The sequence below is a fragment of the Octopus sinensis genome, linkage group LG21, assembly GCF_006345805.1.
Source record: "Octopus sinensis linkage group LG21, ASM634580v1, whole genome shotgun sequence".
NCBI classification, from domain to species: Eukaryota; Metazoa; Mollusca; class Cephalopoda; order Octopoda; family Octopodidae; genus Octopus; species Octopus sinensis.
Window position 1 is genome coordinate 18,446,177 of NC_043017.1, and position 13,606 is coordinate 18,459,782.

A 13,606-nucleotide genomic window follows, 5' to 3' on the forward strand; every position below is an offset into this window, starting at 1 on the left:
TCAAAGATGTGTGGAGCAAAGATAGAGGTTACTGACAGAAAGGGCATTTGGCTGGAAAACACCACAATTATATTCATCTAACCCATGCTATCATGGAAAAAAAGACACAAAAATTATTTTATATATATATCTATATATATAAAACTGAGAATGTGTGTCTGTCTGTCTGTCTGTTTGTGTGAATCCCTGAAACTTGAGAACTACACAACCAATTTCATTCAAATTTTACACATGCCTTACTTAGGGTCCAGGGAGTGTCATGGGCAAAACATTTTTTTAACTTTTTGCCTAGGGCGAGCCCAGAGCAATATCATATCTTCTCTACTATGAATCCCTAAAACTTGAGAACTACACAACTAATTTCTTTCAAATTTTACACATGCCTTACTTAGGGTCCATGTAGTGTCATGGGCAAAAAATTTCTAACTTCTTGCCTAGGTCGAGCCCAGAGCAATATCATATCTTCTCCACTATTTCAGTATTATGTGTTAAAAGTGAAACAAAAACATCTCTCTATTGTAATGTCAGATACTTTCACTTTAATACTGAAACTATTAAAGTCAAACTATTATATAAGAGGGATGAACCATTAACAGTGGACATCCATTTTGCTAGAAGAAGATCCGCTATGGTCTTATATGCTACACCACTGGTTTTCAATTCATATTAATCAAATTAATATTCAATTTCTCACCCTTATTACTTTAAATTTAAATTTAAACCCAGGACCATGTGTTTTGGAATGAAGTTTGTTACCACACAGCCAAACCTGCACCTATGTATGTGTGGTGTGTGTGTGTGTGTATGTGTGTATAGCTGTACATGTATACATTTATTTCTATACATATAGATGTATATGTATACATGTATATGTGTAGATGTATATATATATATGGATGTACATGTAATATGTACACATATATATTCACATATATACATGCATGCATATATATATAAAGAGGCTGGAGAGTAGAGATTGGGATCGAAAGGTTCCTTTCGTTGTGTCAAGGACATAACTATTCCTTTTGTGCCACGAAAAAATCAAGCAGATGCTGTAAGTAAGAGCATCCACAGAAACTATGTCAAAAATGAAACAGAAACAAGATGCAGTTGTCTGCCCCATCTCAGTGAGACATACCATTGAACATTTGCAGAGCATAAGAGCATGGAGAATGGACATAAAATGAAGCTGATGTGTGTGTGTGGCGAGAGAAAGAGGGAGATGTGCACACATACACACAAACAGCTGGGGAAGACATTTATTCTCCTCTTTGACAAGACATCTGTTCCTGTCCCTCTATCCTATTTTTACACCTTTCAAAACTATTCCCCCACTTAGTTGAGGGTGTTCTTGTTTTGCGAGTACTTGGTGACTTCACCAGTGTTGGTGCCATGAAAAACTGCACCTGAAATACTCAGTAAAGTGGTTGGTATTAGGAAGGACATCCAGGATATGGAAATCATGCCAAAGAAGACATTGGAGCTTGCTGTAGCCTTCTGGTTCATCAGTTCCTATCAAACAGTCTAACTCATGATGGCATGGAACAAGGGAAGTGAAACAGTGATGATGATATACATACATATATATATATATATATATATATATATATATATACCACACACACATGCATGCACATTAATACAAACATGGCTATACACAAGGTTGGGTCTTACCTATCTCTGTTGTTTCCGGACTCATGCCGTTCATTCGGGGTCAGAATCAGTAATGGTACAAAACCTTTCTCGAGTTCCTGGAAGAATTAGAAAAAAATAAAGAGATTGAAAAAGATATACAAAAAAAAGTCTTTGGCTGTTTATTTTTTTCTTTTATTCTTTTACTTGTTTCTGTGGTCATGCAGAGTTTTTTAGTTGAAGAATTTAACGCCGGAATTTATTCTTTGTGAGCCTGGTACTTATTCTATCGGTCTTTTTTTGATGAACCACTAAGTTACAGGGGCGTAAACATACCAACATCAGTTATCAATCAATGATGGGGAAACAAACACAGACACACACACATAAATATATACATACACACATATATAGGTGCATGGGCACAGTGGGTTAGAGTGTTGAGCTTATGATCGTGAGGTTATGAGTTCAGTTCCTGGACTAGGTTGCGTGTTGTGTTCTTGAGCAAGACATTTTATTTCATGTCGCTCCATTTCATTCAGCTGTAGAAATAAGTTGCAATGTCAATGGTGCCAAGCTGTGTCGGATTTTGCTTCTCCTTTGGATAACATCAGTGGCATGGAGATGGGAGGCTGGTACATATGGGCCACTGTTGGTCTTCTATAAACAACCTTGGCCGGACTTGTGCCTCGGAGAGGAACTTTCTAGGTGCAATCCCATGGTCATTCATGACTGAAGGGGGTCACCCACCCTATATATACGATGGGCTTATTGCAGTTTCCGTCTACCAAATCTACTCACAAGGCTTTGGTTGGCCCAAGGCTACAGTAGAAGACACTTGCCTCAGGTGCCATTAAAAACTAATTGAAACTTGATAGACACTATATATTGTGGAATATCTGAGAGCAAGAGATGTTAAGTTGTCATAAATTTACACTCTCTTCCCTATCACTTTCACTGGGATGTACTTGACACATTTCAGGATTGTATGACACACAGACACACACATATCTGGTACATCAATGTGACGGTGTGACACACTGGCACTCCATCGGTTATGATGATGAAAGTTCCAGTTGATCTGATCAACGGAACAGCCTGCTCATGAAATTCTCGTGCAAATGGCTGAGTACTCCACAGACAAACACACACCCTTAACTTAGTTCTCAGAGATTCAGTGAGACACAGAAAGTGAGAATGCTGGCCCCTTTGAATTACATGTATTACACATTTTTGCCAGCTGAATGGCCTGGAGTAACATGAAATAAAGTGCTCAAGAACACAATGCCCTACTGGGAATCGTACTCACAACCTTATAATCGTGAGATGAATACTCAACACATGACTCACACACACACCTGGCACACTTATGTGATGGGGTGACGCACTTAGTTACATACGTGTATACACACACACACACACATATATACATACCTGGCACATCTCGGTGATGGTGTCATCAAACACTCCACCAGCATCGTCGGCCCCTTCTCCGATTAATTTCACTTTCCAGGCCCTGGCAGGGAGACGCAGTTCTTCAGGTTTCATCTTCACAACCTGCCGAGCCACTTGTACGAAGATGGGTTTACACTTCTTACCTCTGGGAGAAGAGAAAATACAGATTAGGGCAAATAGGGAGACGACTCCTAAGGGAAGACACAGCAAGCATTGGGCCAGATGGGGAGATGACCCTGGGAAAAAAACACAATAGACATTGGGGTAGGTAGGGAGGTGATCCCAAAGGGAAGACACAGTAGACATTGGGACAGTTAGGGCAATGAACCCCTCACCAGTGGGAGATGCAGTAGACATTGGAGAAGTTAAGGCTGTGACTCTGAAAAGCTAAGGACATTAACCCCTAGTTGAGGCTATATTCAAAGAACTGTGTATTGCATATAGTGTAAATGTGAAGCGTGGATGTTTAAAGTGTAATATGTATATAGTATATATGTGAGTGAGTGTGTGTGTGTGTGTACCGTTTTAAATCTCTGAGCGAGAGATATACAGTAACAGTACCGGGTAGTAATGGTTATAAGCCAACAGAATGTGGAAGTCCTATGAAGGATGGTGTTACTGTTGTTTTAACCCCCGGGAAAACACCTTTTCCAGCTGTCTACCGACAGTATGTAGTAAGTACTGTGTAGACAGTTTATTACTTGATGGAGAGAAATCCTTGCTGCTTGATATTCTGTCTTCATAAATACTTTATCTCTCTTTTTCTCTTTTTCAATACACACACACACACACACATTTAATCAGCACAACACACACAACAACAATACTTCCATCAGGTCCAACACACAGCAATACATCCAGTGTCACACACACACACACATAACAATACATCACCATATACCCACATACAAACATACAGACGCACAGAGCAATTCATCCATCGCCTCCCTCCCCACCACAGTCCACAGCTAGACCCCCTCCCTCCATCCCATCCCCCAGTTTTTTTTTACATATACAAATAAACACTCACCTTGTTGGTAACCTCTTCACAGTCACCAAGGGACCGAAGTTCTTGCCCTGCACCATAGTCTTGCCCAGTGACCGTACCATTGGTAATGTGTAGACCTGGGGTGAGAGCAGGGGCCTCATAGAGCCACTGAGGATACCGTTTAAACCAAGATCAAAGTAACTTGTGTCACCCTGCACAAGGAAATAAAACAAACAATAGAATAATCAGCAAGTGATATGGGAAGCTGTGACAATCATTCTGTTAACACCAGCTAGGGTGCCCCAAGTGAATGAATTATAAAGTTGATACTATCACATGATGGATATATATATATATATATATATATGTATATATATATTTCAGAAAGAGAGATGATGAAGGAATAAATGACTGTCTTATGAACTTCATTATCTTACTGTTGTTTCTGATGAGTACCTCAGCAACACCTTATAGCTTCATCAGAGCCTTGAATATGAAGTACAATTTACTTGAGAAAAAATTACATTTGTATATATATATATTTAGGAAGAGAGAGAGAGAGAGATTCTGGTATCAAGACAGTCAGTCAAACAGACCAACCCAACAGACAAAGACGAAGGCTGTAACTTACATGATTTGGTATCAAATTGAAGAGTCGCCATGAAGTGTACATCAAGTTGGAGAAACGATGAAGTAAGTTGAGACGTAGCCGAATATCCTCGATACTGTTCTCTTTAATTAAGGCATACTGGGGAGGGATGCTCTCTGGGGTGCCCAGTTGTAGGTCTGTGGCACTGCCAGGGGTATGTTTCACCGGAGGAGGTGCTGTCCACGCAGCACTGTGCGTGCGACCAGCAGAAATCTGCAAATAAAGAAATCCGGGTTTTGTTGTTGTTGTACTTGAAGGTTATATAAAACATACATTTCCTTAAAAAAAATGTCTCAAAAAAATCACTCTGGGACCTCTATGCAAAGCTGGGCCTATATTACCTGCTTTTATGCACTAAAGACTTTTTTTTCTGAATATTGGGGTGTGTCTAATATACGTTTTATGTTTTATATTTCTACAATGCACAAAATATTTTAACAATTCTTTTTCAATACGTTTCCTAACAATATTTAACAATAAAAAAACAATAAAACAGAAGGACTTTTTTTCATATACACTAAATGGTTATGGCAGTACAGTGGAATAAAATAGGAATCAAAGGGGTTCAGAGGCAAAAAATTGTTGAGAACCACTGAATTATGTTCAACTGAACTGCACCAAGTGTAGTTCAATTCAACTGAGATCAACTTCACTGTACTGAACTAAGCTCATTTGAGCAGGGATCAATTAAACTGTACTGAACCATGTTCAACTAAACTGCACTGAGTGTAGTTTAACTAAACTGAGATCAACTGTACTAAATCAATATGAAATAATCTTACATACTTGTCTGATATTTTTGCCAGAAAGTTCTGCAATCTTCTGTGGTTCTCGGATGCTATTTGTTGTGCCATTTCCCAGCTGGCCTTCTGCATTGCTGCCCCACACCCATACATCACCTTCGTTGCTCAGGACAATCGTGTGTTCAGAGCCAACGTCGATGTCTATTATGAAGAAGTCAGCAAGGGTTGGAATCTGCTGAGGTTTCGTATGGTTTCTCCACAATGGCTCCGGTAAACCAATGAATCGATCTGAGGAGAAAAAGAAGAGGGATGTTATGGTTAGGCAAACAAACAAACAAACAGAATATTAGGACTCAAGAGTGAGATTAAGGTTTTCTCTTTGACCATCCACTGGTGATAGAATAGTAAAATGACTAGAGGAAGGGAATGGAAGAATAACTAGATTGAGGGAATTTTGGCATAGTTGTTGGTGGAGGTGGCAGTGGTTATTTAGTGTCAGTTCAAATACATTCCAGTTATGACCATCTCATCTTCTGCCTAAATGCAGGGAAAGCTGGTCCCACATTATCACATTTGGTTGAGGTGCAGGTATGGCAGAATGGTAATGAAACTTGCTTCTCAACTATATGGTCTCAGGTTCAGTCTCACTGCACAGCACCTTGTCTGCTAGTATTGCCCCAGGCTGATCAAAGCCTTTTCGATGAGTTTGGTAGACAGAAACTGAAAGAAACCCATTATATAAGTATGTGTATCTATGTCTGTGCATTTGTATGTGTATGTATATTTACATATGCTTATGTCTGTGTGTGTGCCTGTGTCTTGGAATCATGCAAATGAGCATCATCATCATTATACAAGTAATGTTGTTTACTTCTAGTTTTCTGTGGAAAACAAGTCTGGCCATGGGGAAGTACTACTTTGTTTGGGAAGAGATAAGGGTTGGCAACAGGAAGGGCATCCAGCTACAGAAAATCTGCCTCAATAAATTTCATCGGAGTCATACAAGCATGGAAAAGTAGATGCTAAAACAATGATGAGGATGGTCTTTTCTAAGGTAGTAGCATGTAATTTGAAGGGGATTTGGCTGCTATTTTTATCAGGTAGTATGACCACAAAGAAGCTCTCACTGGTGCATGGAATGACAGGCATGCTGCAAAAGTGGAACATGAAGAAATGAGTGAATGCAAAGGGTTTGATGGGAAATCCATACCTTGACCCCATGAGAATACTTTGCCATCTTTGGTGAGTGCAATGGAGAACTGGGCCCCACAGGACACTTTTTTGATTGTCTGACCCTGGAGGAGTTCGATTTTGGTCGGTAGGGAGCGAGCAGCACAATTGCCAAGTCCAAGTTTGCCGTAGTCTCCATCACCAAACGCCCACACTGTGGATCCATCTTTAGACACACACAATGAATGGTTCAATCCACAGGCCACCTGGCAACAAGAAATAGGTTTCATTAGTAGGATAACAATAACGAAGATGATATATTAACAATGATAACGACAGCAATGATATATTGATGGCTTTAGCATTGATAGGAAACTATTTAATTAACATATCATCATTATTATATCATCGTTAACACCATGAAAAATATCTAATTTCCATAGCATCATCAACATCATTATGTATAATTAGTTGGTCATCCTCCTCCTCACAAGACAATTACCATCATCAAACATATAAGGCATCTAATTTACATGTTATCATCAAAATCATTATAAAATATTTAATTAAATTTCATAGCCATTACATTTAATTTTCATCCACATCAACATCAAAGTATATGGCATTTAATTAGAATATCATCAACACTATGTTTGCATGTCATCTTCAACATCGTTATATCCAATTAGCATGTCCTTATCATTGTCGTTGCAATTAATTAACATCATTATATTTAATCATCATCACCATCAATATATAAGACAACTAATTTGTATGCCATCATCATCATCATCACCACCATTGTTGTATTTATGACCACCTTCATCACAATGGTACAGGGCCACATGTATGACTGGTATGGCAGAGTAGTAGAATGATGGGTGTAAGGGAATAAAAGAATGACTGATAGGGAACAGGAGGCTCTCACAAAAGGGTCAACCCTGCTAAAGACCCTCCCCACAACACACAATGACTAGGTAGTGTTGTTGCTCCAGGTCAGTCCTGATCAAAGACACTCCAATCATGATCCTCCAGTCTTGTTTTCAGAAATACTCTATCCCGAATCCCATCACTGAGTAGTGTGTTCTTCCTTTTTCCTGTTGTGTGCACTTCGAAGGTAATTTGACTGCTGTGCCTAGCAGATCAAGTAACCTCAAAGAGGCAAATATCTTACGCCTGCCACCCGTGCCATAGAAACTAGACTTAAAATCCTGCCTAACCCATGACTGCAGAGAAAAGCAGACATTAAATCCCACTGTGCTGTTACTGCTACTATCAATGATGATGACAATGATGATGATAGCAATGATGACGACAACGATGATGATGCTGATGACAAAAATGGCCAGATGACAACTTGCAACAAGTCAACAGCAAAGTTTAACGCAAACCTAGAAATGGAATTTTATAAGAATTATCTGCAAAAGAAGGAGGAGACAGTTTACTTACGTAGCCTATTTTGTGACCTTCCAAAGCTGTTACCCTTTCTGGAATTTTCCTGTTGGAATTGGAACCCAAGCCTAGACGCCCATAGTCTCCATTACCAAACGTAAACAACACACCATCATGAGAGACAACAGCACTGTGTTTGAATCCGCAGGCCAACTGAAGAATAAGAGAGACGGAGAGAAGATGGTTCAGGATGCTGTCCTCACATCACACCGATGCACATTAAAAGTTACAACAATCATTTACATCAAACATCAAATTTGTTCTGGTTTTTTTTTTTTGAAGTTAGTGGTTGTTTCTCGTTACAAAACAGTTTTAATATTTTATATTTAATCTTTAACCCTTTTATTACTGTATTTCTTTTGAAATGCTCTGCGTTTCTTTTAATTACTTTAAATATAACAAAGAATTTAGTAAAATAACTTGGTTATCATTAAGCTAGGAACATAAAATGTGACTAAGGTTTGGTGGAAGATTTTAATTCAAAACTTATGAAAACAAGACATTTGTACTCAGAGCCAGAGCCGGTTTCAGCCAGGTTGGTAACAAAAGGGTTAATATCTTAATCAGCTTTAATCCTTTAGCATTCAGATTACTCAAGGAAATGTAATCCTTATTTATTCTCATTGTTTTGAATTAGTCATGCATTATCTTGTAACTTTGAGATTTCAATGATGTGACTATTTATTTTTAGAATAACATTGTAGGGTAGGTGTGAGAGGCCAGATCTGGTTGGTTTGAGCGTAAAATAAGTAGATTAGGGGCCAGATATGATTGGTTTAAATGTAAAAGGGTTAAAAACCTAGAATAATTAATGTAACATCTTTAATCATTTTACAAACATCTTTATTGAAAATGTTAAAAGAATTATCGAAAATGCTTATAAACTGAGTAAAAACATTATGCAAACATAAATAGTGATGCTTTTTCTTTCTTAATTTTGAAAAAACATTTTTATTCGTGCTTGAATGATACTTTTTTAAACATCTTTACTAAATTTTAAACATTTTTAATCACTTTATAAACATTTCCCTCAAAATCCAAAGCCAACTAGCTTAAATGAAGGACACGTAGTACATTGTAGTCCTAGATACATTATGTCCAAATAAAAGACAGCTCGGGTATATTTGGCCATAGGTTAGCTGGATCAGAGCTCAAAATGTTAATTAGATAATGCAGTCCTAGATACATTATGCCTGATCACAGTTAAAGTATTTCTATCATAGGCCTCCTGGATCAAACTGACCTGGGGTTAAACAACAACAACAACAACAACAAGGAGGAACACCATTAGATAATGTAGTCTTAGATACATGATGAATAAAAGATGGAAGGGTTAAAGTTGAACATCTTTGATCATAGCTGTAGTGGATGATGACTAACCTGGGGTGAAACAACAAGAAAGGCAACATTACATAATGTAGTCCTAGATATACTATGCCTGAATTAGAGACAGGATGGTCACAGCTAGAATACCTTTGATCATAGACCTACTGGATTGGGACTGACCTGGGGGTTAAACGACAACAACCACTACCTCTATGAAACAGCATCATTATCATCATCATTGACACAATTGAAGAAAGTTGTGGAAAAAAAAAACGAAATTCCTATGGTGTTGAAACAACAAAACAAAAGAATTGAAATTATTTCTAAGAAAGATGAAGTTACAGAAAGAAGAAAAGGAAAACAGGGAAAAAAAGCTAGAAGAATATTAAACCTGAACAATTTCCTCTCCTTGGAGAGCTTCAATTTGTCGAGGCCGGCGCTGCCTGTCGCTGTTTCCATGACCAAGTTTACCATAATCGCCATCACCCCAACTGAAGACTTCACCACTCTCAGCAAGGGCCATACTATGACCATCGGATCCAACGGAGGTTACAAGTTGGGTTATCACAAAACCTAGACACACAGACAGACAAAACCATTGAATAGATTACTGTGTGATGGAGCGTTGATTTACACATTTAATATTTAGTATGTGTTAGGTAGCAAGCTACAGAGAGAGGAGGGAGACATATACCATTTCACATTCAATATGAGAATAATTCCATTCAAAATGAGAATAAAAAATACAGTTTTTTGCTTTAATTATTTATGTAGCAGCACTAATAATAAAAACAAATTTTTGTGTAATAAAATGACAATAAATGGAATGATATAATGCCAAACATACTGTAATTTCTATTTTCATTTTGAACAAAATTATTCCATTTTGAATGGAATTACTCTTATTTTGGATTATTCCATATTGAATGTGAAATGGCATAGACTGAAATAGGGTGAGAGAGAGAGGAAGAGAGAGAGAGAGAGAGAGTACCTTGCATTGATGAGATGACGGTGAGTGAATGGAGATCATCGGAGTTTCCTTGTCCTAATCGTCCATAACTACCTTCTCCACTGGCCATTACGGTGCCATTAGCTTGGATTACAAATGTAGAATTCTGGCCACAGATTATCTGTAAATGAAACACATTCAATAGTGGTGGGCTGGTATGGAAAACATTTTGCAATATTGGGAGGGATTAAATCTAAACATGTGTGTGTACATGTGTATATATATATATATATATATATATATATATGTATGTATGCATGCACTTATATATGTAAGAATGTACATATTTATGTATGTACATATGTATGTATGCATGTAAATGCATATGTGTATGTAGGTAGTTGTGTGTGCATGCGTGTGTGTAGATGCACATACATATATATATATAGGTATGCAAATACATATAGTTCTGTCCTAACAAGTTGAAATTTTACACATTAGGGTTACATGTTACAGTACAACCTAACAGGGGCAGATCCCTATCGATTTCCTCTTTTGATAAGATCATAAAAACAAACATAATAAAATAAAAATGCACTGTGAAGTGGCTGTCCTTACCTGCTGAGCACAAGAGAAGGATGGTACCCTTGTTGGAGCATGGGCAAATTTACCCCCTTCACACATTTGACCATGTCGGCCACTTCCCCACAGGTAGCCTTCACACTTGCCGCCGAGTTGCCAGTCTTCTGGTTTCTGTGTGGCCCAGGCCATTACTTGAGCATCTTTTGCACAATCCCAGTATCCTGCAGACTGCAAAAAGGAAAAAAAAGAAAACTTTAAAAAAAACAAACTAAAAAACTTCGAAATAATAAATAAGAAAAATAATTTCAAATTTTAGCACAAGGCCTGTAATTTGTGGTGGTGTGGGGGTAAGCTGATTATCTTAATCCCAGTGACACACACATATGAATGTATATAGATATGTTTATGAATATATATATATATATATATATATATATATATATAGGCGCAGGAGTGGCTGTGTGGTAAGTAGCTTGTTTACCAGCCACATGGTTCCGGGTTCAGTCCCACTGTGTGGCACCTTGGGCAAGTGTCTTCTGCTATAGCCCCGGGCCGACCAATGCCTTGTGAGTGGATTTAGTAGACGGAAACTGAAAGAAGCCTGTCGTATATATATATATATATATATATATATATATATATATATATATATATGTATATATATATATGCGTGTGTGTGCTTGTGTGTCTGTGTTTGTCTTCCTAGCATTGCTTGACAACCGATGCTGGTGTGTTTATGTCCCCGTTACTTAGCGGTTCGGCAAAAGAGACCGATAGAATAAGTACTGGGCTTACAAAAGAATAAGTCCCGGGGTCGAGTTGCTCGATTAAATGCGGTGCTCCAGCATGGCTGCAGTCAAATGACTGAAACAAGTAAAAGCGTAAAGTGTAAAGTGTATATGTTTATGAATATATCCTTCCAGGCTTATATATATATAGGGCTTGGACAAAATAATGGAATCACCTAGCATCATAGCATCATAATTTGGAAATATCTATAAAGCCATCAAGAGCTTGTTTATTTTTATGTTTTTTTGATTTATTATTATTGTTGCTTAATATGTTTATATATATATATATTTATATATATATATATGAATATGGTACCTAAATTGAAACACCAGAATTTAGTATGGTATTATCCATACAATTTCAAAATAAGGCAATTAAAATCCTTATTATATTATCCTTGTTGCATATTTTCATTTTAATCACCTTATTTTGAAATTGTATATGAATATATATATATATATATATATATATATATATATATGTATATGAATCATCATCATCATCATTTAACGTCCGTTTTCCATGCTAGCATGGGTTGGCCGGTTCGACCGGGGTCTGGAAAGCCTTGAAGGCTGCACCAGGCTCCAGTCTGATTTGGCAGTGTTTCTACAGCTGGATGCCCTTCCTAACGCCAACCACTCCGTGAGTGTAGTGGGTGATTTTTACATGCCACCGGCACAGGGACCAGACGAGGCTGGCAAACAGCCATGATCAGTTGGTGCTTTTACGTGTCACCGACACAGACGCCAGTCAGGCAGCACTGGCATCTGATGAGATGAGCTCTGACTTTCTCACGGGAGGGCTGCAATCAGAAAACCACTACTTTCAAAAACAAATGATAGAAAGCATTCAGAGTGGAGTAAAAACCTACAGAATTGGTCCCTAGAGCAATGGAAGACTGTTATTTTTTCAGATGAGCCATCCTTTACCTTATTTCTGACCACCTGCTGAGTATATGTGTGGAGACAGCCAAAAGGTGCATTTGACCCAGACTGCCTTCTTCCAACTGTTAAACATGGAGAAGGATCTGTGATGATCTGGGGGCTGTATCTTGGAAATCTGCCAGCGCAACGGTTTCCTTTCATGGCAGGATTAATAGTCAAGACTATTTAAGCATTTTATCTGATCAAATTCCTCCTATGGTTGTGGAACTGTTTCCGGAAAGAAATGCAATCTTTCAGGATGATAATGCACCAATTCACACACCTAAAGTTGTTACTGAATGGCATGAGGAACATTTTAGTGAAGTCAAACATCTTATCTGGCCACCACAGTCCCCAGATCTCAATATTATTGAACATTTATGGCGCATTTTAGAAAAACAAGCAAGGAGTCGATATCCTCCACCATCATCACTACAAGAACTGGGAACAGTTTTAGCTGAAGAATGGACAAAAATTTCTTTCGAAACAATTCAAACTTTGTATGAGTCCATACCTCGTAGAATTCAAGCTGTAATTACTGCCAAAGGCGGTTCTTTCCCATATTAAAATGAATTTGTTTGAAATTTTAAGGTGATTCCATTATTTTGTCCAACCCCTGTGCATAGAAAGAAACAACACTCCCCCCCCCACGCACACTGTGCCACCACAGACGTAGGTTTTTATAGGTTTCTCTTACAGGATTGTCTTCATGTTGTTGTGGTTCATATCCCAGCAAAGGAAATATGTCAGGCAGTTTGGAGCGACGGTGCAGGGCTGTGGCTGACTTTATGGCCGTGGAATAGTTGAGAAGCCATTCCCACTCAGCGGCAACGTATGATCGACCTGAAACAAACAAACAAGGGCTTTAGATTTATAGAAACTCTGGAATTAATTTGATGGGGTTGCAACAGACATCATCATCACCATCATCACAATTACTATCAT

General features: G+C 38.1%; 1 protein-coding gene across 4 annotated transcripts in view; it reads right to left on the reverse strand.

The window, feature by feature from the left end:
- The window catches only part of LOC115222889 (probable E3 ubiquitin-protein ligase HERC1), a 122,957-nt gene that overhangs the window by 6,915 nt on the left and 102,436 nt on the right, over positions 1-13,606 (reverse strand). For all 4 annotated transcript variants that reach the window (XM_029793273.2, XM_036511903.1, XM_036511905.1 and 1 more), the window contains 11 exons: positions 13,359-13,504; positions 10,983-11,174; positions 10,407-10,545; positions 9,807-9,988; positions 8,087-8,242; positions 6,678-6,903; positions 5,511-5,755; positions 4,707-4,937; positions 4,118-4,287; positions 3,067-3,232; positions 1,675-1,751 (listed from right to left, as the gene is read on the reverse strand). In XM_029793273.2, coding sequence (XP_029649133.1) covers positions 1,675-1,751; positions 3,067-3,232; positions 4,118-4,287; positions 4,707-4,937; positions 5,511-5,755; positions 6,678-6,903; positions 8,087-8,242; positions 9,807-9,988; positions 10,407-10,545; positions 10,983-11,174; positions 13,359-13,504 — 1,930 coding nt within the window. The remainder of the gene's footprint in view (positions 1-1,674; positions 1,752-3,066; positions 3,233-4,117; positions 4,288-4,706; positions 4,938-5,510; positions 5,756-6,677; positions 6,904-8,086; positions 8,243-9,806; positions 9,989-10,406; positions 10,546-10,982; positions 11,175-13,358; positions 13,505-13,606) is intronic.